The sequence below is a fragment of the Hemicordylus capensis genome, chromosome 1, assembly GCF_027244095.1.
Source record: "Hemicordylus capensis ecotype Gifberg chromosome 1, rHemCap1.1.pri, whole genome shotgun sequence".
Taxonomy (NCBI): Eukaryota; Metazoa; Chordata; class Lepidosauria; order Squamata; family Cordylidae; genus Hemicordylus; species Hemicordylus capensis.
The window spans coordinates 133,754,469-133,780,707 of record NC_069657.1 but is presented as its reverse complement, the minus strand read 5'-3'; the positions used below and the strand labels follow the sequence as shown (position 1 = coordinate 133,780,707).

At 44.5% G+C, this 26,239-nt stretch overlaps 1 protein-coding gene across 2 annotated transcripts in view; it reads right to left on the bottom strand.

Annotated features, from left to right (window-relative positions):
* SLC25A22 (solute carrier family 25 member 22) overlaps positions 1 to 26,239 on the bottom strand; it is a 106,329-nt gene that overhangs the window by 34,770 nt on the left and 45,320 nt on the right. For both annotated transcript variants that reach the window (XM_053247987.1, XM_053247991.1), the window contains exons 3-5: positions 24,266 to 24,391; positions 20,850 to 20,905; positions 2,810 to 2,900 (exon numbers count right to left, since the gene is read on the bottom strand). In XM_053247987.1, the coding sequence (XP_053103962.1) occupies positions 2,810 to 2,900; positions 20,850 to 20,905; positions 24,266 to 24,391 (273 nt within the window). The remainder of the gene's footprint in view (positions 1 to 2,809; positions 2,901 to 20,849; positions 20,906 to 24,265; positions 24,392 to 26,239) is intronic.

Sequence of the window (26,239 nt, the reverse complement as noted above, 5' to 3'; positions counted from 1 at the left end):
GTTTACTAACATGGGAAACATTAAAGAGATGCCCTCAGATGCCACTGAGGGCTAAATGCATAGATTATGTTGCACTAGTTGTGCAGACAATCAGACGTGCGGCACATTGTATACAAAACTTCAGAATACTTAGGGACACAACACCACAACCACTTTTACTGTTAATTCTGCAATACATGAATTAAACTCAAATCCAGTCAGTCCTTTTGTTTATCCCATCAAAGGCTATAGCTCTGATACCTCTATGACCTGTAAAGCACTCTGAGGGCTTCAAAATGTTCAACAACAGAACTACTTTCTATGGGGGGGGGTACCCAAATCCAAAAACAGCAGCATATTCCTAGGGTTTTAAATTATGTTTCAAAAATATCCTGATACACACTGCCAAAAAAACCCAAACAGCAACAAAAGAACCACTTGTTCCAATGTATTATTTCTCTTTTTTTGAAAACTCCTCCTCAATTTTACTGGACTGACTTTGACCACTAATGCTTAATCAAGCTATTAAAATTCAAGCCACAACAGCATCCGATTTTTGCTGCCTCTGCAATCACTTTACTTTCCAAAGGAGCAAGTGTTAGTAAGAGCAGCACTAATGCATTGTCTCTATATATACAGAGAGAGAGAATATGCAGTGCTACCATTTTTTCTAATGCAAAAAAACTATGATGCTGCAGATGCCCCTGTAGCCAGATGTGTGCATCAGATCAAACCAATTCTACAAAAGCAGGCCCTGCATTATAAACAAACCACTTAACAGTCATAACATGCTAATTACATTTACAAAGAAATAAACTAGCATTCATCTTGCAAGCAGATTGATCCTTGACTATCTAAATACACAGGCTGTGGCACTTAAGGGCTTGTAAAAGGGCTTGGGGATGAGCAGACACCAGATTTAGGATTTAGACTACAGACATCCAACCACGTTTAGAAAGCAGTTACAAGAGCAATGTTAAATCTCAAAAACTCCAACACGGGCAAATAATTATGCTGGTAGTATTTATGGGACCATCTGAAAAAACATACTCCAAAGCTTCAACACAGCTGTGAACACATTAGAAAGGTCAGTGAAAATTTGCATGAACCTTTTCAGAACTTTGACATATTCTGTAAAACGGATTAGAACAATATCCCTCATTTAGGCTGAGACACTGGGAGATGTATGATCAGTCTACTGAGGGTTGTTTTCCTCACCGAAAAGTTGAAAGGGACTGTGAATCAGATCAGAGGAGCAGAAATGTGTATGTGTATGCTTAACTCTTTCTTCACTGGCTATTTGCCCATTCAGAATTGCCCCTTAGTTGTTATCCCACTCAAGGGAAAAGATACAGGGACAGGGAGACTATTCTCACGATGGAGGGGAATCGGGCTAAGGGAGCTCAGTCCAATTTCCCCCATTGTGAGAACCACCGGGCTCGCGGGCTCATCCGATGGTTCAATGGTGGCTAGCCCACCAAAGCAGCCCTTCCCTAAAATGGGGTTAGCAGAGTGAGCGCTCCGCTAACCCTGTTTTCTCTATCGTGAGACACCCGACTGGGAGTAGACCCCCGACCAGGAGGCTGCAGCAAGCCTCCTGGCATCGGGGGTCCCCCTATAATGCCTCGTGCACTCACACAGGGCATGCTGGGATGTCTGGGGGCCCATATGTTGCGCCCATCTACACAAGACAATCCCTCAACTGTTGACAACATTTAACTTTAAATGCTGAAATTAAAAATTAGACCCATCTGTTAAGAGTTAAGTTTGATATTTTTCAGCAGCCACAAGTAATGGCAGGAATGGAGGACCTCTCAACAGTTAAGAGCAATAATTACAGGTACTGCATTCCTTTTTGGATACTTTCCCACAGAAATTCTGGTGCAAAGTAACCTTGGCAGAGGTTGCAAACTATTTCTGGAAGCTGGGACAGAGTCCTCTAGGGGGTGGCTTTCACTTTTTGTTCTCATACATCATCTTGATAAAGGGTGCAGAATGACGTATCTACTCTCTACAGAAGATATACTCTTCTGTAGAGTAAACTCTTATATATTCTCTATAAGGATTGTGTGCCAAATAAAGTAACACAAAAATGTGCAAGCTTTTGAATTCATTGGAACTATTAAACAGGCTGAATGTTAATCACAAAAACAAAGTAGAAAAGGGAAATGACAAGTATGCCCAAGTCTGCAGACTGTGAAAATCTTAACAAATGGCAGTGTTACACAGGTGTTAACTAGGTATGGCTGAGCTTGGTGCTAAGATATCTTGAGTTATACCAAAGGCTGCAGAGACTGAGAAGTATGGCTGATGTATTAATTATTTATTATTATTATTAATTATTATTATTATTATTATTATTATTATTATTATTACTACTACTACTACTACTACTACTACTACTACTACTACTACTACCAAGAATATTTATATACCTCTTCTCAACAAAAAAGTTCATAAAGTGATTTACATAGCAAAAGGAATCAGAAAATTGGTTTCTGTCCAAAAGGGCCAACAGAGATACATGAGCCAACAGCTACTGGGCGGGATCCTATGCTGGGATGACTGCCACTGCTCAGTATAAGAGAACCATCACTAACAAGTGTCTCTTTGCCCAGTAAGCAAAAGGAAAAAAGTTGATCTCAGAGTACCCAAGTGACCAATAGCCATTCCTGGACCAGGAAGGAAGGGAGATAGATAGATAGACAGACAGACAGACAGACAGACAGACAGACAGATAGATAGATAGATCCCACTGTAACTATTGATACATAGGCCATAGATGTCACTCCTAGTAGCCCTGTTGCCCCTCACCCCCCACTCCACTCACCCATCTTTAGCAAGATGATGTCGGAAGAAATCATTGGCAGCTAGCTTGATGGCTTTTTCTGGGGTCACTAGCGTCAAATTCACAGCAGCCCCTGAGAAAGAGACAGGAAGAACAGGACATTAGAAGCACCGAGGTGGCTTAATGGGGGTCAACGTTTTCTATTGCCAGTGGCATTCAACCCTGCCCAGAGCATGAGCCTGGGAGAAAAGATGCACTGTAGTATTATCTGTAGCAGAGATGGCCAACCTGAGGCTCTCCAGCTGCTGTTGAATTAAAACTCCCATCATCCCCAGCCACAATAAATTGTAGCTGGGGGTGATGGGGATTGTAGTTCAACAATAGCTGGAGAGTCCCAGATTGGTCACCCCTGATCTGTAAGAATTACAATGTATTGTAGAATCACCTTGAAGAATTATAGCCTAGTTCTAGGGGCCACACCATTAGCAAAAAGTAGTTGCAAAGCAGCACTAGGCCCCATTTCCAACTACGTCAATGGTGGTGGCTGCAGTGCTTGCCCTTCCTACCCTGTTACAGCATAGTTGTGTTATGCAGAAGCATTCATACAGTACCCAATTGGAAGTGGTTAATCCATAGATGAGACCCATTAAGATTAGAGCAAAGACAGTGCAATCCTAGTAACTCTTTTGTGGGAAATTCTTCTGAGGGGGTAGAGCCAGGAAGGCGAACCTTACAGTTCCTTAAAAGCAATAAGGTTTGGTGGTCTAAGCTTATTTCAGGAGGCACTTTCCAAAAGCGGTCAGAATTTGTTACTTTATAATTGTTCACATGACACATAACAAACAGGTCATCCAAACCCCACTGATGCTGCAGCAAAAACACACCCTTCATTAGACTCAGGCAGCAAGCAGTCTGTGAATATGTCTTCCCCAGAGGCATGCATCTCTCCCTTTTCTTCCCTCCTGTGCCCAGCTGCAGCAAACCACACCAACACCAACGCTTTTTTCCCTTCAGGCCCAGGAGCTCATCCAACTCTGTCCTCTGGTATGTAAACAGCACTTGACATGCACATGGTGAATGTAAGTACTCTATTATTGAGAGCCACTAACAGCAAATCCCTGCACTGCAGAGGGCATTATGAACTGTGCACTGCTCTGGATAACAAAGGAAAGCAGTGACACAAGGGTGACCCACCCCACTGAGGTCATTTTAGGGAAGGGAGGGAAGCATCTGCCATTGGCTCCCCCCACTAAAACTTTCACGCATTCCTTCAAACCATCCAGGACTCATGGGACACTTTGCATCACAGGGGGTCGGATTTTGGTGCACTGGGGCAGGGCAAGAGTCATCTCTTGAACACCTTCTCTAAGGGTGCAATCCACTAACATTAAAAACAGTATGAGTGGTGCAGGGTCTGGTGTGAGACCCTTGTTGCCAGGAGAACCCATGAGACACCTCCGATATATTGGTGGAACTGCACCACGGGGATGGCGGGGGAGGGAAATTAGGCTTGAACCCGAAACATTTCAGCCTCCGAAACGTTTTGGCTCCGGGGGCCGTTTCGGTGTTTTGGAGCTGGTAGGGGTGGTTCTTTAAGGGTGGGGGAGGGTGCACTCACCCCTCCTGCTGCATTTCCCCCGCCGGGACTCCTTTAATTTCAATCCCCTCGAGGCGGCAGCATTCCTCCCTGCTGCCCTGTTGCCGTCATTGGCCGGAAGTACCGATCGTGCGTGCGTCCGTCACGTGTGTGTGTACGCCCATCCGCTGTGCACATGGGGGCATGCGACGGGCGCACACGTGATTGGTACTTCCAGCCGATGACGGCGACAGGGAGGAACACTGCCGCCCCGAGGGAATTGAAATTAATGGGGCGCCAGCGGGGGAATTGCGGTGGGAGGGGTGAGTGCATCCCTCCCCCACCCTTAAAGAACCACCCTTGCAGGTGCCGAAGTACTTTCGAGCACACCCCTAAGGGAAATACCATGTCTCAAACTATGAATGCTGCAAATGCCTCTCATCTCTCTCTCCCCTCATCTCAATACCCTCTTGGTATTGTCAGCCAAGCTAAACTGTACGCTTCTCCCACACAGGTGACAGAATGTAAGCACGCTCTCTCTCCGTGAACGCCGGGCTAAACGTTGCAACTGCTGGGCACTTATCAGCCCTTTCGTTTTTGAGGACTGCAGCCTGGCCATGTGGAACTGAGCAAACATTCACTAAGCACAGAGTTCCACTGCAACTCCACACAAGGAAGGAAAAGGGACCATGGTGGCTAGTAGCACTGGAGGAAGCAAGGGCCCCACTGTACAGGCCTGAGCATGGAGTCTGATCCAGAGACCATGTGTTGTTGCCACTCCCTTCTGCTGCCCTCGTTGCTCTCCACAGGCAGTCTCCCAAGTGGTGCAGAGGGCTGGACACCCAGGGTCATGCCAACCACAAGGGGAGCCCACAAAAAGACTAGCAATAGTGCCCAGTATGCCCAGCGAGCTAAATTGCTGTGAGGTTGCCTACCTATTTGTTCCTGTCGTTCTACAAGCTCCGTAGCAGTTATACATTACAAGTGCAGCCAGAACCCAACACCACCTGCTACTCTGTGATGCAGTCTGGAGTGGGATGGTTTGACAACTCCTCTCACAAGCCTTTCTTTCAAATGCCGCTCCACATCTGAAACTAGCTTAATCAAAGCATTCTATTTGTTGCAGTTGTCTTATGTTCCCCACCCTAGGTGATTTTATTCTATTTATTATTCTATTTATTTTATTTTTACATTTATGTCCCACTTTTCCTCCAAGGAGCCCAGAGGTATGGTTATGTTTATCGTCACACAACCACCCTGTGAGTTAGGTTAGGCTGAGAGAGAAGTGACTGGCTCAGAGTCACCCAGCAGGTATCATGGCTGAATGGAGATTTGAACTTGGGCCTCTCCAGTCCTGGTCCAGCACTCTAACCACTACACCACACAGGTTGTTTCTTAGGGGGCAGTGACCCTTTGCTACCTGGACTCAGAGTCTGCAACTGCAAAAGGAATGAATACTTGTGGGGCTCACACAGTCTAAAAAGAAACCAAGGGAGATACCAGCAACAACCACGGGAAGGGACACCATTGTGCTGGGTCGAACAGGGCCAGTTGCCATCCCCCTGCTAAATAGAAGAAAAACACCACTTTAAAAAGGTGCCTCTTTGCCTAGTTTAGCAGGAATATCCGTTCATTTCTCACCAGCTAGTGCATTATAGCATATGATCATTTTAGGACTGTCAGGAGACTAGTAGTCCATCCAAAAAGGATAAAAAACAACCCTACTTTGCAAGCATGTAACCTTGGGATGATACCAGCATAACACTATACAGAGTCCTCCCCCTACCCCTCAAAAGGCTACCCATTCAGTACTCTAGCTACATTTTACCAAATAAGAGCTGTGGGACTTAAATATTTCTTTGTCTGGAAGGAACACAAGAAGTTGGCTTAATCAAGTGGACCTTGATATTTGCGGGGATTCCGTTCAAGGCTGCAGCCAGGGATATGGAAACCGTAATATTGAGGCATTGGGGGGCTATGGGATTGCGGGGGTTAGGTTCCTGGTCAGCCGGAAATTGGCCAATTTTCGGGGGGAAATGCGGGGGGAGCTCCTTCCCCTGCTTTGCTACTCCCCCCCACCTGAGTTGTGCTGTCTCCCAGAATGCCCCCAAATCAGCCATAAAATGCCCATTTCTCTCTTCTTCTTTTTTTACTTAAGTGGAGCCATTTTATAATAAGAGCTTCCACATCTCTGATAACTTTTTAAAATCAATTAAGACACATTTGTTCACCCAAGCTTTTAATTAGATGTACAGTTTTAATACTTGTTTTAAGTTTTAAATTGTTTTTAATGTTTAAATTTTGTTTTGATTGTGTTTTTATTGTGAACCATCAGATGCAAATTTTGGGCAATCTAGAAATTTGTTAAACAAACAAATAAACATACATTATACAGGCTCCAATGAACAAAATGGCGACTGGAAATGACCTTCGTGGTCATTTCTGGCCACCCCTGATCTGTGGATACGTGAGGTCTATGTGTTTTTCCCCCCTTTCCCCCCATGTATGCCGAGGTTGGGTGTCTTTTACCCGACCACAGAAAACGAGGTTCTCCTGTACTGAATCAGACCATTGGTCCATCTAGTTCAGTACACAGTCTGGCAGCAGCTTCCCCACATTGCAGTCAGGAGTCTCCTTCAGCTCTATCTTGGAGATGCCAGGGAGGGAACATGTAGTCTACCATTCAAATGCAAACCAGGTCAGACCCTGCTTAGCAAAGGGGACAATTCATGCTTGCCACCACAAGACCAGCTCATCTCACAAGGGGAAGGAAATATATTAAAAGCAGGCATCACAGCTTTTTGATTCCACTTTGGGCTATAGAGGTGAAACAATCAACAGCAATCAGCAATCCCATCCAAAATGGGCACAGCTTTTGGATGGGCACAACTGAGGAGTAAGGAGGGCACAACTGCTCCTTCCACATTCTTGAAGCCACAAACATGATGACCCTCACTTCAGTAATCCTGAAGGGTGGGTTAGCATATAGCTCAGATCAGAACTTTATTATAGTCAGTGACCAGCAATTAAAGTGTGGTAAAGTGTGCCGTCAAGCCGATTTTGACTCCTGGCGCCCACACAGCCCTGTGGTTTTCTTTGGTAGAATACAGGAGGAGTTTACCATTGCCTCATACCATTGCAGTATGAGATGATGCCTTTCAGCATCCTCCTATATCGCTGCTGCCTAATATAGTAGCTTGTTAGTCAAGCATTTCCCTGCTGCGCCACTTAAGCATTAGGGCAATTAACCTAAGCAATTAATACACTATTAATACACTACATCAGTTTAGCATATAGTATATCATCCTACAGACTAGAGTCCAGTCAGGCATTCAGTAGAACGCTGCTGAATACATTTAGAGGGCTGGAAACAAGACGGAAGTCCGACCCCTGCCCCGTCACTCATCCTCCTAGCCCCGCCCTTCTCGCTTACTGCAGCATTCATTTGAAGAGATGAATGTTGTAAGTGTGATTGTGCCCATTTCCACGAATAGGAGGTGGAGGCACAGCCTGAACAGTGCTTAGATAACATCTAGGCAAAAGTGGTACTGGGGATATTGAATTTCCCATTTTAATCCTTTGCAGAAATCAAACCAGCAGATCCGATGAATCATACAGCATAAGAGAACTATGTGCGTACGTGGCGTGTATTTGACCTTAGAGTACACGAGAGAGTTTCTAGGCCAATATTATTGCATCTCAAATGAATGAGAGATTTTATATATCTCTCTAATTCATTTATCTCTAATAATATAGTCTCTCCCCCCACCCAACAGTCAATCTGTGCTTTTCTTCTAAATCTTTAGTGTTTTCAGCAAAGTCACTTGATAGAAATATTGTGTAATCCTTGTCCTCAGTAACCCATCAAGGCTGCAAATCACTGGAGAAAGACAAACAAGCTCCCACTGACTCCCAATATTTTATTCTCCAAAATATTCTCCTAGTGCCTGGTATGTTGATCAGATGTTATCTAATTTGCTAGAGCTCCAATGCAGAAATGCTCATAGATAAGGTAGTGCAGCTTTTAGATGTCAACAAGGTGCTGAGAGGCAGAACAAATAGTCCCCATAAAACTAGCACTTTACAAGATTTTTACTAAAGGGCTCCATAAACCTTTGACAGATTGGAGCCAGTCAAGAGTAACTACCTCACTGGTTTGTTGCTCTACTAAATTTTTATTTTGTCCTTTCTGCTTAATAAAATCCACACACACACACACACACAAGAAAATACATTAAAGGAACCATTACCACTATTGAGCACAGCAAAACTGAAGGAGCAAACAAACTGAATGATCTGCTCATGGGTCAAATGACACTGACAACCAGGAAAAACACAACATAGAGAAATGACACTGAATTATGAAGGGTTCTGCTAAAAGCTTTCTCATTTCTATACTTGAAAGATGACCCAGATTGCCTTTTACCCATTTTACATCTTATTTTCAGGGATCACCACATTGGCAACAACAGTTTATCACCAAACTGGTGGAGTATAGTTAGAATATTAACAAAAATACACTGGCCTGCCTTCAGATTTCTTGGGATGAACAAGTCTTCTTAGGAAATGCAGCAAATGATTATGACTTTTGTGCTTCTGGCTAATGGCAAATTGCTCCATAATGCAACACCTGAATGAGAATCTCATACACAGCTAAAGCCAATGTAGTACTTTTGTCGAAAACTGAGATTACTATTATGAAGAAAGGCTCACTTCTAATCCTAGCCAGAGTTCCTATTTCAGTTTATTGGCTTTAAAACTCCATTTTACTCCATTTTACTAAAGCCTCACAGATACATATGCAGTTTCCTTACTTTTCACACCTGACCACTTGAGGAAAGGCTGCCATCCTATAAGACTTTAGAATTAATTTATACGAATTTTGGGAGGCTTGTTTTTTTGTCTTTTTGTTTTCTCCCTTACCATATTTGTGCTTGACTACTATGATGCACTCTACATGGGGCGGCCTTTGTACATAGTCCAGAAACTACAATTGGTACAGAATGCAGCAGCCAGACCGGCCTCAGGGATAACTTGCACTGGCTGCCGATATGTTTCCATATGAAATACAAAGTGCTAGTTATTACCTATAAAGCCCTTAATGGCTTGGGTCAAGGGTATTTAAGAGAGCACCGTCTTTGTCATGAACCCAGCTGCCTATTAAGATCATCTGGAGAGGTTTGGCTACAGTTGCCACCAGCACATGCGGTGGCAACTCAGGACCAGACCTTCTCTATGGCTGCCCCACCCCAGGGCTTTGGAATGTGCTCCCTGCTGAGATAAGAGCATCCCCTTCTCCCTTTGCTTTCAGGAAGACCCTCCTGCCTTTTCCTGCTTTTGAAAGTACCTGCTTTCTCAGGCTGAAATTTAATGTGTTTTGATCTGCTAACCTTGAGGCTCTTCTCATGATCAGCCACGCGGCCCCTGGAAGCTCCAGGATGCCCTGAGCGAGCGCACAGGGCATGCTGGAGAGACCCCCGAGCCAGAAGGCTGCTTTTCAGCCTCCCAGTCGGGGATCTACTTGTGAGTTGCTGCGGCGTGGCGCCGTTCTGTGGCAACTCACGATTGGAAAGCCCAGGTTAGCGGAGCACTCGCTCCACTAACCTGGCCTTAAGGCAGGGGCAATTAAGCAGGTTACCTACTTTCCCTAAACCGGGCTTGGCTGCGAGCCCGGTGAGTCTCACAATTGGTGAGAACAGCTTCCTTGTTTTATCTGTTTTTGTGAATTTTAACAGTATTATACTGTTTTTATATTTGTCGTGTCCTCTAAACTGTGTATCGCCTAGAGATGTATATATATCAGGTAGTATAGAAAGATGCTATCTATAGATAGATAGATAGATAAATAGATGACTAAGAATGCTTGAAACCATTCCCTCAAGGCTAAGGGAACTTTAGAAACCCTCAGATACATTCTGGATATCTTCCTGTGCGTCCCTGAGTTGTGAAAAAGCAGGATAAGCCAGATTCCCAAAGTGTAAACAAGTTATTCTTTCATGTTTTCTCTTTAAGAAAGAAGAATGGGCTAACCAGCTGGTTCTTAGTTCTCTTTAGAAAGAAGATATTCAGGGCTTTAAGGCAGGGCTCCCAATACTCTTGTTACCAAGCTGGGACAAAAGAAGAGCCACTGACAATCATGCTGTGAATGCCTAGTTTCTGAACTACAGGTTTCGCCAACCACGGCCCAAGTATCCACGATTTGGTGAGGTTTTTTGGCAATTGTGTCTCCTCCCCGCTGTGATTTCCGGGGGTTCACTCCTCTTACTGTGGTGATTTTTTAACTGTATTTTGCAGTCCTTAACCCCCTGTTTGGCATTGATTTCAATGGCTCGTCAACTACAAATTCGCCAACCACGAGGTTTTCCTGGAAATGAACCCTTGTGGTTGGCAAAGGATGACTATAGGTTTTGCAACTTGAAGATAATTGCCTCTTGATTTAACACCACCTAGATCAGGAAGAGAGAATGCCTATTGGAGTACCCCCCTAGTTTTGTCCTCCTCTTTATTTGCCTATAAACCCCTTTCCTTTATTTTGTTATTAGTAGGTAAGGCCTCTCTTTGACTGGGCAAAGTCATTTTGCATAGATTATACTTCTAAGAATGTTAAAGAAATTAAATATATGCAATACAATTTTTTATTAATGTGCTTGCAAAAGGGAACTGAAATAACAGTTTGAAATTTGTAGAATTTCAACTTCAAACCTTATTTATTTTATTGAATAATGGCCATAATATGGTAAATTTAAATCTAAATCATAGTAAATTTGAATCTGAGAAAGATTGTTTTTCTTGGGCATGATGTCTTTTTTGAATTATTGATCTGATTATTGAGTGTTACAAATCTGTTAAGAACAATAACAGTTAAAATATGATAAATATATTTAGAATTTCTTCTAAAAGCTATAAAAATTATTTAAAATTTCCCTGGGCATATTCTGGTGTAAAAAATAATGCATTCAGTTAACTCCCATGGCAAGAGTGTGTATGCAAAATTTGGTATCTGTAGGTTATCGGGAAGTATGACTTTATTCTGCACAAACAAATTCTTCAAAATAGCAAATACACTAAACTAAACTTTTTACTATAACATCAGATTGTGCTGGGCTTTATATTATGTTTGCTATACCTGAGGACCACTTGATACAGACTACACGAAAGTTCTTGGATTTTGTAGCTTTCCCTTAGGCTGCTTATCCTGCTTACATGATTGAACATCACGTACCTTGCTTTGTGAGTTCAGGGAGGTGCAAATGTGGTGGTGGCAGTGGAAACTCAAGGGGAGAAATTGGGTGTGTGACAGCTTTAACTAACAGGGCCTTGCACCCCCGCTTCTCCACACTATTCATAATGCTTTTAGAATTTCTGCACCTAGGAAATGGAGCTGTAGCTCAGCAACAGAGCACCTGCTTTGCATGCAGAAGCCCCCAAATTCAGTGCATGGCAGACCCCTGTCTGAAACCTTGGAGAGCTGCTGCCAGTCAGAGACAATGCTGAGCTAGATGGACCAATGGTCTGACTCAGTATAAAGCAGCTTCCTAGGTCCCCATTTGTACTTCTCAAGCAAGCAAAATAAAAGCAAACTCCAGTAGACTCAATGCACTGCAGCAAAGGAAATCAGCATCTGTGCATGATGCCACTGTGCCGCAGGCTGCTGGAGGACACAATTGGATGGGGGTACAGAGCAGCCACAGAAGTGTATAAATCATCACGTACTGAAGTTAAATAAAGCCTCATTATGTTCCTGGCAGCTAGAAATAGCTTGCCTGTAACAGTGCAAGCCCAGAGATGATGTTGAGGGTATTCTTAGTAAGAAAGCTTGTATGGTCTGCACTGCTGCAATTCTGTGCAGTGGAGACAGCTTGGCAAAGGTTCCACACACTGGCATGCTCCCAACGCAAAGTGAGGCAGAAGCAGGGCAAGCCGGAGGCAAGTTTCATGCCATCCCTATCCAAGGGCTAATCTCCGTAGTTGGCTTGCAAGAGTTGCCATGGAAACTGCAATGAGATGCATAAGGAGCTGCAAAGGACTCCAACTTTCCTGATTTACAGAAAACAAATTCTGATTTTTGCCTGCCTATTCTCCTCCCCATCAGTAAATTGGCAGCAAACATGGGTTGCCCCCAACAGCCAATCAGCTATTCCTTTTGCCACAAACAATCCCTGCTTCCTGAGAAATGTAACAAAATGCTAGCAGGATATGGTTCACCTGGGAGCAGAAAACTTGAAAAGATTGCTGTACTAGAACTTGGATTCATGCTGTCAAGTAATTAGAGTAAACTGTCAGTAGTAAACTCTCTGTGCTGCCAAATGGATAGGATCATGGTGTGCTGCATTAATACTTTGTAGAAACAGATAAATAACTGTGTGCCCTTGCATAGAATGACAAATGAATGAGATTCCAATTGCAGTTAGTTACACCCCCTTCTAATCATATAAATAACTTCAAGGTTTACAACTGCTTGAAGCCAAAACACATGCCTTTGATCTTTGACCACACATCTTGCAAGTCCGCCAAGATAAGACAAGCTGTGTAGGATAAGCCTAAAGGTAATTTGAGATACTCCCCTCTGCTAGAGTTGCCAGCTTTTTTCTTGGCAAAGCTCTTGTGCCTTTACGAGTTGCACATTGTCAAACAGAAATTCAGTAGATGAAGAGCGTTTCCTAGAATGCAGATAACAGTGACTAAAAAAGCTGTATTTCTCCTTTTCATACAGTTGTTAAAAGCACAAGTGCCCTGCAAGAAAAGAAGCTGCAGAGTATTGAAAAAGGGACAAATATAGCTGCCAATTAGGATATTTCCAAACTGGGCGGGGGGACGGGGACCTGAATGATTTGATATTTATTTCTCCCACAGCTGAGAACTGGAATAAAAAGGTCAAAACAGTATCATTTGCACAGAAAGAGATACAAATCAGATTGACCCACCAAGTTATTCTGAATCAAGAATGTCAGTGCTTTGGTAAACCAAACCAGAATTTTTCCTGCTATAAAGTTTATTGCAAGCAGTCTTTGTTAGGGAAGTGTTTCCTTTTGATGACGCTGCCTTTTTCCATCCAGAATTTGATTGAATTAGGCCCTGTATAAAAAGCTTCTCTCATCCAGAGCATAACCCAAATTCGAAGGGCGTTGTTGTCTAGCAGGAAAAAATAGTGCAGTCGTAGTCCCAATCAGGACAGAGAGGAACAGTTCTACTCATTGCAAACTGGGACACACTCACCACAAACCACTGCATGAGAAAGTCATGTCTGCAAAAATTCTTCTACTTATGCAAAATAATTCCAACATTGTACTATATATGCATCTGTAAGACCCACCAAGTGTCTAAGAATTCTGCCCTAAATGTTCAGAGATAAAATCTTCAGAAGAGAGGACCCTGAATGAACTGTGATCCTTGCTCTCATCCAGTTCTTCCACATTTTTCTGACTATGTCAGTTTCAACCAGTTTAATTATATTTATATGCAGTGCAGAATGGGATTATTCCACTGCAAATAAATATAATTAGGCTTGTTGGCCAGATATCTTAATAAATAGGTGCATTGGTACAGGGGCGTAGCAAGGTTGGAGTGGGCCCAGAGACAAGATTATAAAATGGGCCCCCTGTCACTGAAGCTCAGCTCATGAAGTAAAGAAATCGTAAATGAGGCTGAATAGTGGTAACCAAAAGCAGAGTAAAGTGTGTGTGTGTGTGTGTGTGTGTATGTATATGTATATGTGTGTGTGTATATATAGATAGATAGATAGATAGATAGATAGATAGATAGATAGATAGATAGATAGATAGATAGATAGATCTCCTATGTGCCACAATAGAACATCATCCTAAATTTTTTTTTTTAAGGTTTTGTAAATTGTAGACGATGCAAGTCATTTAATGGTACTAGAGAAAGACATGCTGTTCTGGTAGCTCCAGTTCTTAACACTCACATCAATTTTGAATACAACTTAAGGAAGCCCGGGCGGGTGCACAGCTGGGGGAGTCAGTCATGTGACTTTCCTCTGGGGGGCCCCTTAAGGCAGTGGGCCCCCAGACAACTGTCTCCCCTTGCCCTATTATAGTTACGCCCCTGCATTGGTACTCACCGTGAAGGTGTCTTCTGGCTGCTGTAGAAGAGGTCACCCAAGCTTGGGATTACATCTCCCCACATGCTCCAAAAGGCAAGAATTAGTCATACTTGAAGATCCTTAACCCAGTGCATGTGGGCAGATCTCCTCAGTGCTTAAAACAGCTCAAGCTACAGAATGAAAACCACAGAACATAACAGAGAATATACAACAACATACGAACAATAATGCAGAGAAAGACAGAAAAACTGTCCCTCTACAACCAGATCATCAGCTCCAGCCTAACACAACCCGGGCGGGCCTTGGGTGACCTCTTCTACACCAGCCAGAAGACACCTTCACGGTGAGTACCAATGTACCTTTCTCGGCTGGTGTAGGAGGTCACCCAAGCTTGGGACATACCACAGCACCAACCACGGGAAGGAAAATACCCAAGCTGGAGCTACTGAGCCGGAAGGACCCGTTGCAGGACCCTCCGACCAAATGCCGCTCTGGCAGCTTCTTGTTCATCCCACTTGTAATGCCTTGAAAATGTAAAAGGCGACGACCAAGTAGCTGCCTTGCAAATCTCTTCAAGGGACGCCGGTGAAGATAACACAGTGGAAGTGGCTGCCGATGTAGGAGTGTGCCGTAATCTGGCCAGGCACCGGAAGTTTCTGGGCTTCATACAACACCGTAATGCATGAACGGACCCATCGAGTGATAACGTCTGTAGAGACCTTGCATCCCATCTTACCGTAGAAGCCTTAAATGCCACAAAAAGAGCATCTGTCTTACGAAAAACCTGCGTCCTGTCAATATATATCTTCAACGCCCGCCTGACATCCAGACGGTGCCACTCCTTCTCTGCAGGGTGACAATCATCCAAACAAAAAGAAGGTAATTAAATGTCCGCCTCACGATTAAACTGAGACTTTACCTTAGGGATCAACGAAGGATCCGGGATAAGTCTCACAGAGTCCTTAGAGAAAATACACAAATTACTCTTAACTGACAGAGCCTGCAATTCAGAAACCCTCCTGGCCGATGTTACAGCTACTAAAAAGGCCACCTTCCAGGACAAAATCTGCAATGACACAGAGCAAAGTGGTTCAAATGGTGGAAACTGCAGACCCCGCAACACAATATGCAAATCCCATGACGGAAAACGATGGCAGACTGGTGGAGACAACAAAGCTGCCCCCCTCAAGAACTTGCGTAGAAGAGGGTGCCGTGCCTGAACGAACACTGATGAGGAAACAACATCTGGATCAAGCACGCTGCCTGGCGTTTAAGCGTGTTGGGTTTCAGACCCAGCGCAAGGCCATCCTGAAGAAAACCTAGTAATTCCCTCGACCTGCACTTGTCCAGCTGCAGGGAGCGCTTTGCTGTCTAACGCAGAAAACTACGCCGTCGATTGGTAAATCTTGTTGGCTGAACACTTTCTAGACTCAAGGATGGTAAATCGGACCTTGACACAGCAGATCTGGATGGTCTGGCAATCTGAGTGGATGACCTATGGTCAAGTCGACGATCTTGGAAAACCAAGGTCCTCTGGGCCAAAATGGCTCAATCAATATCAGGGATGCCTGTGAACCCCGCAGCTTCCTGAGGCAATGGGAGAGCAGCGGCACTGGAGGAAATGCATACAGCAGACACGGAGGCCATGGCATCAATAGCGCATCCATCTCTTCTATCCCCAACGTCGGAAAACGTGAGTAAAGCCTCTGAATCTTGGCGTTCTGAGGATATGCAAACAAGTCTATCTGGGGACACCCCAGCCGCTCTGTCAGCCACCAAAATACTTGAGGGTGCAGGCCCCATTCTGCCGGCTGGGTCTCCTGCCGTCTTAGCCAATCTGCCCGAACGTTGGAAATTCCGTTTACATGATGGCCCAGAATGGATATTAAGTTGTTCTCCGCCCAATCCAACAACTCCACAGACTGAAGGAAAAGAGATCTTGACTTTGTTCCCCCTTGCCTGTTTATGTGTGCCTTGGTTGAGATGTTGTCTGTACATACTAAGCTGTTCCTACCCTTCACCAAGGGCGTGAAGGCTTTTAGGGCCAGAAAGACAGCCCACAGCTCGAGCCAGTTTATGCTATGGAGCGACGCCTCCACCGACCAAAGCCCCTGGGCAGAACTGTTCCAACAGTGAGGCCCCAGCCCGATAGGCTGGCATCCATCATGACCATCACTCTCTCGGGTTCTATGAACAGCTTGCCCTTGTCTAGGTTCCCTGGGCTGTCCAATGAATCGACTCGAGAAGAGACACCTAGAGAGGAATGTTCTTGTCATGCTAGAGAGCAATCCTGTGCTGGTAAGGGAGGAAAGCCCACTGTAACTGGCGTAGATGAAACCTCGTCCAAGGCACCGAGTCCATAGCCGCCACCATGAGACCCAACAACATTGCTAGATTGAGACGGCTGGCCCACGGTCTCGAAGCAATCACACGAGCCAGTGACGATAAGACCTCCATCCGATCCTGTGGCAGAAACAGTTTGCCTACTGAGGGGTCCATTACCATGCCCAGATGACGAAGGCTCTGTGTGGGCATCAGGTGACTCTTGCCCACATTTATCAGAAACCCATGGGCACATAACACAGACATTGTTCTGGACAGAGCTGACCGAACTGCCCCTTCTTGAGAAAGTTGTCAAGGTAACAATACAGGTGGACCCCCTCGGTGCATAAAGTGGCCACTAGCGGACTAGATCCTTCGTAAAAACTCAGGGGGCTGATGAGAGACCGAAAGGAAGGGCTCTGTACTGATAATGCCTCCCCATGTAGCAGAAAGCGGAGTATATGTCGACTGAGTGGATGAATGGGGATGTGTAAATAGGCCTCCTGGAGATCTATTGAAGCCATGTAGTCCCCCATCTGCAATGCCTCTGAGATGGTACAAAGGGTTTCCATCCTGAACCTCCTTTTTATCACAAAGCGGTTGACTGGGCGTAGGTTGAGAACTGCCCTGGCCGATCCGTCCTTTTTTGGCACTGTAAAAATCACATAATAGATGCCCTTGCCTCTCTGAAGAGGTGGGACCTCCTCTATGGCCCCTATCGCCACCAGATACTGAATGGCCATGGACAACCTCTTGTGCTTTTCCAGTTTCCCGGATCTAGGGGTAAGGAGGAATCTGTTTCCTGGGGGGCTGGCCAGCTCCACTTTGTACCCGTGTAGGATAATGGAAAGAACCCACCTGTTGTTGATGGATTCTTTCCAAACGGGCCAAATGGCGGGTCCCCACTTTGCCTGAGTGGGAGTCAGGACTGCTGCTTGGGGCCCCGCTGCTGGTTTCCGAAAGACTGACGGTTCTGCTGATTGAACCCTTGCCTGCCTTGGCCTCTGGATCTGTTCCACTGCGATCGAAAAGGCCTAAAAGGCTCCCTCTGACAAAACTGAGGTCTAAACGCCTGAAGGTTTGCGTTGGTCTACGATTAAAACTCTTGTCCTCCTTCCTAGGGGCTGATGGCAGAGCCCTGCGCTTATCCTTAGTTTCAATGAGGACCTCTTTCAGGGCCTCATCCCCAATTAGCTTCCCTGCAGCATAGGGAACAGCAGCTAAATTAGCCCTAGATGTATTATCAACTTTCCAATATTTCAGCCATATGTTGCGTCTTGCCAGGACACCTGCACTGACCGCATGTGCCGAGAATTAAACACTGTCCAGAGTAGCATCCGATGACAAGGCGGCCGCCCTCTGCAGACGAAGTAGCTTACGCCGCATCTTAGATTGATCAGCGGGAGGCTCATTGGGTAACTCATCGAACCACAAGACCGATGCTCTAGACACCCAGGACGCAGTGGTGTCAGCTCTGATGGCCATTGCTGAAGCCTTGTGGGCCCTGCGCAGTGCAGATTCTGCTTTTCTGTCTCCTGGCTCCTTAAAAGAGGAGTCCCCATCCTTGGGTACCACTATGCTACTAAGTAGGGCCCCGAAGTGAGCATCCGTAAGTGGCACCTTCAGCAAGTCCAGAGTCTCCTCCTCAAAGTTGTGCAATTTGCTAGCCAATGCCAACATACGCTTTGGGAGTTGCCATAGCTGCCCATTCCTCCTTGATGGTATTAGTAAAGCCCTCAGGTATCACTGATTTAATCTGCGGTACCTTAGCCTTAGGCAGCACCAAGGAGCCCTTGGACACAGGAGAGACCTGTTCCTCTGTAACTGGCTTCAGATCAAGCGCAGCAATAGCCTGGTTAATTAGTAGCTGAAAATCCTCCATAAGAGAGAGCCTCTGACTGTGTAAATTTGCTGCAGAGTCCTCAATAATCTCCCCCTCTTCCGAGGAGGAGGGCCCCTTGTCTGGATTGCCCAGCAATGTCTCCGACCCACTGCCCCTGGGTTGCAATAAATCTGGGGAGTCCTCTCCTGGCTCGTCTGAAGACCTCCCCCTACCCCTGGGCACAGAGTCCTGGCGTATAGCCACCCTGGGCTGCTTAGTGGGCACCGTCTCCTCCTGAGAGTCTGAGGATGACACATGGATCACAGCTTGCCTTGCAATGCCTTGCAGGCTTCCGCGCTTTAAGCGCCGCTGCTAGTGAGACTTGAACGGCCTCCTGGATCCAGCCCTTTACAGTGGCAGCATCGGGGGGAACCCCCACATTCCCTGTAGGAGTAGGTCCTGAGGGAGGGGCCACATAAGGGGCATCTGCACCCACCTCCTCACCCCCCGAGCAAGTCCCGATCTCACCGGGGGGAGCTGTTCATGGCCTTCTGGTTGCTCCGATGCCCCGTCCACAGGCCCAGCACTGCCTGCCACGTCCTCCCCGTCTGATTCCGACAGGCTCTGGGGCGGCCACTCCTGCTGACGTTCCTTTCAGCACGGCCCCAGTACTTGCTGAGGCAGTCCTCCTCCTGCATGCCCAACTGCTAGGGAAAGGAGTTGGGGGGGGGTGAGGCCAAATCTTGCAGGCTTACCTTTCCCACACTGCCGGGTGAAAGCTCTCCACCAATGGGGCCCCCTTGTCGGGATGCCTCCGCTTCTGGTGCCGCCACTTGTGTCCTGCTACAGTGGATTGCTGGTGGCATGAATTGCGCCCAGTCTCCTCACCAGTCTCCCCACCAGTCAGAGAGGACCGCTGTGGCCTACTGGCGCCAGCAAGGTCATCTGATACATCCGCCATTTTCCTTACAGGATTTGCGCAGTCCCGAGTTTTTTGGCGGGAACAGGCGCTGACAGGCGGATCTCTCCCTAATGGCCAGAAGTCCGAAGGTCTTCTTAGTGGACATCGGCCAAAGGGTTGGCAAGAGGTGAGGAGAGGTAACAAATAACAGAACGGACAGTAGAAGAAGAGATATGAAATATTTTTTATTTTATTTTTTTTTAATTCTTTTTTCTTTAGTAACTAAAGAAAACTAATAGTAGTAGAATACCAGGTGAAGAATAGATTGGAAATAGTCAAAAATAATAGGAATATAAGCAGAAGAAAAGAAGAGGCCTAGTAAACAAGGCCAGAGCCAGCGAGCTGTAATGCGAGCCTTCTGGAGCAAAGGCAGGAAGTAGAACTGAGGAGATCCGCCCACATGCACTGGGTTAAGGATCTTCAAGTATGACTACTTCCTGCCTTTTGGAGCATGTGGGGGGATGTAATCCCAAGCTTGGGTTACCTCCTACACCGGCTGAGAATGTATCCATTTTAACCAATTAGTAATTTGATTTATTACATCTATATAAATTTGCATATGAGTATGAGCCATAGCTCTGAAGAAATGAGGTGAACTTGGTTTTTAGATGACGATGCATACATATGTCATTGCCTGCGCTATCTTAGCATTAATTCCCTTCTGCATGGGAGAGAAAGACATATGCCTTTTCTAAGGACCTACCACCTGAATGGGCATATATAAACTAATATAATTAATGGACTAAATTAATTAAATCCCTGCTAACTGAGCAAAGAGGCATCTTTTTAAAGTGGTGGTTCTCTTTATTTAGCAGGTGGAGAGCAACTGGCACTATCCAACCCCAGCACAGCATCCTTCCGGTAGCTGTTGCTGGTGTCAACTTTATGTTTCTTTTTAGACTGTGAGCCCTTTGGGGACAGGGGACCATCTTATTTATGTATTATTTATTTTTCTATGTAAACTGCTTTGGTTGAAGGGTGGTATATAAATATCCATAGTAGTAGTAGTAAATGTGATAACCCAATAATAACAGAAACCCTATTATCCAACCTAGCCTTATCAAACTCAACACCAGTCTCTACCATGTCAGTACATGTAAACTTGCATAAAAAGCACTCCTATTTATCCAGGTTCCCAGTTACCCTAATGCTTTCTTTTGGCCAACTGAAAAAATGTTGTTGTATTGCAATTTATGAAGAAAGATGAATCTACTGATCTTCTGTTTACATTTGCAGAGGAAAACCAGGACTGCAGCTTGTGTTCTGGTAGGGTTCCTATGTCTTTTAACAGCTACCTGATAGGTTTCCAATTTTGATTTGTAATTCACAACAACTTACCTCTATACATGCCAAAATAACCTTCAGACCGAATTGTCTTAATGAGGCAGTCAGACCTGTTGAAAAAAACAGACAGAAGGGAAGGAGAGAGAACAGAGTATTAGAAGCCACTAAAATGCCATTATTTAGCATTTCAGCAACATTCCAATATGATACAAGGACTTCTGGAGGAACGGGGCATGAAGTGAGGGCTGTGGGGTGGGGGAGAGAATATAGCCCTGGATGTCAACTGCATGTAGTATCATGGGTGTGCTTTAGTCTGGCTACATTGCACAGCTAGCTATGCCCTACCCTCTTCTTCTTCTTCATCTTGCTGCAGATGAGAAGAGCAAGCAATTCACACACATCACCAGTCTTCATAAGGAAGGCAGTCAAAGACAAGACACCTTCCAGTTCTATGCTGTACAAAAAGTTCCCAACCTCAAAGAACAGTTCCCCTTAGGAAAGCGGGTTTTATATAAGCCATTTAAAAAAAAGAAAAAGGAACAAAGCCCAGGTGCAGCACAGAATAGCACCGCACTCTCCAGAATACGCTGCTCATCACAAGACACACGAGGATCCCCTTAGGAGGCCCCCTCAGCTCATTAAAAACCAAAGAAAAAACAACAACACACGACAAGCCAAGTGCTTTCTTGAAAACCCTCAGATTTCTTTGGCATTGTGCATCTTGATCACAAATTCCTGTTGCTTGTGCCTTACTAAAACCTAGAGAAGATAAAATAGACACTCTTTTAATATGTGACTAAATCTGCTAGGAATCAGAGTATAGAGAAGACTGGTTTGCATTTTAGGCTCTTTCAGAGGGGTAGCCATGTTAATCTCTCACAGCCAACACAACAATGAATTTTGCGGTGTGGAACCTTAAAGACTAACCAATCTAGTGTCGGATAAGCTTTTGTACGGCAGAGTCCACTCCAGGCTGATGAAATGGGCTCCAGTCCACAGAAGCTTATACTACCACCAACTCATCATTTTTTTAAAGTGTTACATTATTCATTGTTGGTTTTGGTTCTTAAAAGTCATTACACTGTATACAAACTATAGCCAAGAAAAAAATCTGTGATTAATTTCTTTTTAAATGCTGATTTACTACTATAATAAGAGATTATCTAGAAGCCACACTCTCCCACCTAGCAGTCCTTCCCTCTAATCTTAGAAGACTTGTTATGGTTAATCAGTGCTAAGGGAAAGGCACTCTTGGACACATTCCATTCTTAACAGCCACCTCATATGGCCCAGTCTGATCCTAGAACTGAATGGAAGCTCAGCTAAAACAGGATGAACCCTCATTCAAGTGCACACTCAGTCAGCCATTAAATTAACTGAACATCTCTTAATTTAACCAACCTCATAGGTTTTTTGTAATAATAAGAGGAAGTCTGGGTATCAAACAGCGTGCATGCTGTAAAGAGCCACTGGCTCGTCTGGTGGCTACTCGGGGACGGGCCTTCTCCATTGCTGCCCCGAAGCTCTGGAACACACTTCCTGCTGAAATAAGAGCCTCCCCATCTCTTACAACTTTTAAAAAGGCAGTCAAGATGTATTTGTTCACCCAGGCTTTTAATCAGATATTGTTTTAATTGTGTTTTAATAGTTTTAACTTTTTATTTATTATTTATTTATTATTTATTTTAATTTTATTTATTTATTTTACAGTATTTATTTTAAATACTGTAAATTGTTTTTGTTTTTAGGCAGCTTTTTGGCATTTTAATTGATTTTAATGTTTTGTGCTTTTGTATTGTTTTATTATTGTGAACCACCCCGAGACTTTGGTTTGGGGCGGTATTGAAATGTATAAAATAAATAAAATTTAAAATAAATAAATAAATAGTTGAAATATGTTAATCTTCTTATTGGTTATTTTTATTGTCTTGCAAACCGCCCAGAGAACTTGAGTTTTGGGTGGTATAAAAATGTGCTAAATAAATAAAATAAAATAAATAAAAAGACAGGAGATCTCCAAGCATGAGGCAAAAAGGAAGTATTCTTAGTCCCCTCAGAACAGGATGGAGGAACTGAAGGGCACAGGTTAAAAAAGGTACCTCATGTTCTGGGGTAAGTCCACACATTTAACTGAAGAGATGGGTGAAAGCACCGAAGCCATGAGCCAGCCTGCCACAGACTGATTCTCTAATATTTTTATCCTGCCAAGAAATTTTTTATCCTGACAAAGGAAGGGGTCTTGTACAAGGAGGTGTACATGGTCTCTTCCCCTGCCCCTGATTTTATTCCCACAACCACCATATAAAAGATGGCGATTGTCCCAGGGCCACCCAACATTCTAACCACTAGACTATTATCATCATTTGGCATGGGAGTTGCTGAGAGGATTGCTATGCAAAACTGGAAGGACAAACATAGTCCTGAATTGCAACTTTGGATAACTGATGTGTGTTCCTTGTCCATGTTTGAACTGGTTTGTTTGTTTCCAATGGAACAGTAAAGAAGAGGAGTTCTTAGCGATTTGGTCTAACTTTAATGAACTGTTTGTGCTTTGAAGAAATATATCCTTGGAAAAAGGGTTTTTTAAAACATATTATTTACACATTATGTTAATTGTATTTATGTATTTATCAAATTTTTATGTCACCCCAAATGTCCATCTATGATAATGACTGAGGATTCTCTCTCTCTCTCTCTCTCTCCCCTTGTTCTGGATTACTATTTTATGTGCTTGTAATTTTTAAAATTGAAATCAAGAAAAAATAAAATATTTTATGTACCACTCTTCAGTATTTTAACCTGTGTAAATAAATAAATAATAAGCAACTTGGAACAGCCTATATTCTGCGACGATATCTATAATAATAACAGCAACAACAGTGACAATAAAATTCAGCCATCCCAGGTCCTTGGGAAGGACTCGATATATGGATAAAACAAACCAGTCAATAACACCTGTCTGACTGTGTAAATAAATAATAATAATAATTTATACCTACCCTCTGTTTCCTGTCCTTCAACCAGTTACCAATCCACCCATGGCTACTAGTCTGAGGGCTATAGGACACCTCTCGCCTCAGAGGCAAGATGCCTCTAAATACCAGAAGCAGTAGGAGAGAGGGCATGCTCTCAGCTATTGCCAGTGGGTTTCCCAGAGGCATCTGGTGGGGCCACTGTGTGAAAAAGGATGCTGGACTAGATAGGCCTTGGGTCTGATCTAGCAGGGCTTTTTGTGTGTGTTTATATTAACTAAAAACAGTTCACACAAAAGTGCTATGCAAATGATTAAAAAATAATGAATCAGTTGCTATTATTTTATCTATTTTAGAGTTTTTAATCTGTATTTTAAACTGTTTTAATTGTATTTTTAGATTTAGAACTGCCCAGGGACTTGTATATGGGGTGGTATTAAAATGTGTTAAACAAACTATCAAATTGTTTCTTTGGCTTCTTGACTGTGGGGTACTTACATGCTGGTGTACATCTTCTGTCCATTCTGTTGGTTCTGTAGGCGGGTTTTCGCCAAGTCAATAGGAAACACGCAGGTGACTCCGATTAGCCCAGCTATTCCTCCATTGATCAGCTTGGCAGGTAAACTATCAGGAAATGCAAGCACAGAGGCACACTGTCAATGGGATATTAAAAGGAAAAGAAACAACAGAGCCATACTGTAAAACTAGAAGGCTGAGATACACCAATAGTCTCAAAAAGCCTCAGTGACACTTTAAAGACTAACAGAACTACTGTAACATGTGCTTTTATAGAGTGCAGCCTACTGTGCAAGGGAACATAGAAAGCTACCTTCTACTGAGTCAGACCATTGGTCCACCTAGCTCAGTATTGTCTACATAGACTGGCAGCAGTTTCTCCAAGGTTGCTGGGAGGAGTTTCTCTCAGCCTTCTCTGGAGATTCCAGGGAGCAAACTTGGAACTTTCCCCATGCAAGCATGCTGATGCTCTTCCTAGATCGGCCCCACCCCCTAAGGGGAATATCTTACAGTGCTCACATATAGTCTCCGATTCAAATGCAAACCAGGGTAGACTATGTCTAGCAAAGGGGGAAATTCTTGTTTGCTGTGTAAGATGCATGAAGCGGCTCTAGTCCACATATGCTTCTGCCACACTGTGCCCTCTGCATTACGTAAAGGAGATTGTGTGCACATGCACACCTCCCCACACCTGGTGCTCTGTCCCACCACCACATTAATTTTAACATGTAAATTAAATGCAATTAAAATCTCTGTACAATTATGCAGCAGTGGGATGGCATACAATATAGGGGGCAGACATGCCTTCCCACCTCTGCCCATGATGGGCTGGCAGATGCATTGTTCAAACCAGTCCATTATAAGACTGTCATTGTTGTGTTTGGTGCAACAGACTGTTCAATAGGGGAATACAGTCATCCCTTGCCAACTGTGGTTTTCCCAATTGCGCTATTTTGAGTATCCGCGACTGAGAAATTGTGAGCGGTCTTGTCAACCACAACTTGAGTATATGCGATTCCTGCTGGACTTTGGTGGTGAGAGGTGAGATTTTCCAAGGGTGAGAGGCAGTAAAAAGTGGAGGAGTGTTGTGCAGAGTTGGAGGAGCATTGGAGAGGTGTTGGAGAGGCATTTGAATAAAGAGAAAGAGATGGAGAAAGGGAGGCAGAAGAGCAGAGGAAGGAGAGACTGGGAGGGGTGGAGGTGAGATGTGCACAGGGAAACTGTACAATATTGGGGGCTGCTACCTAATGGCGCAGCAGGGAAATGACTTGACTAGCAAGCCAGAGGTTGCCATTTCAAATCCCCACTAGTATGTTTCCCAGACTATGGGAAACACCTGTATCAGGCAGCAGCGATAAAGGAAGATGCTAAAAGGCACCATCTCATACTGCATGGGAAGAGGCAATGGTAAACTCCTCCTGTATTCTACCAAAGGCAACCACAGGGCTCTGTGGTCGCCAGTAGTCGACACCGACTCGACGACACACTTTACCTTACAGTTGTGAATATGTTTGGGGCTGTACAGTAATGGCTTCTGAGCTTTCACTGCTGCTGGGGGAGCCTGCATTTAGGGTGCTGTGTAATGGCTGCCGTGTGTTTGCTGGTGAAGAAAAGGAAGACTGCAGGGCCACAGCAAAGTTGGCCCTTGAAAAGATCAACAAGTTCCTCAAACATGCCTCAGAGCTGGCAGATGAGGCAGTGGCCATGGACCCCCCTTATGCAGAACAACTCGACATTCAGGCAGGGACTGAATGAACTGATTCGGCCCTAAGCAGAGATCCAAAAAGTCCCCAGGAAGAAGATGGCACAGACAACCCTCCTGAGAGAGAGTGCAGCCTGTCACTTCGGGGAGAAGTTGTGAACTGCCTGCAGCAGAGGCTGTTGGAACCCCCTCTTCCCCTTAAAAACTCCCCTGAGCTATACCATGCCACACACACACCCTCACAGATCCCTTCC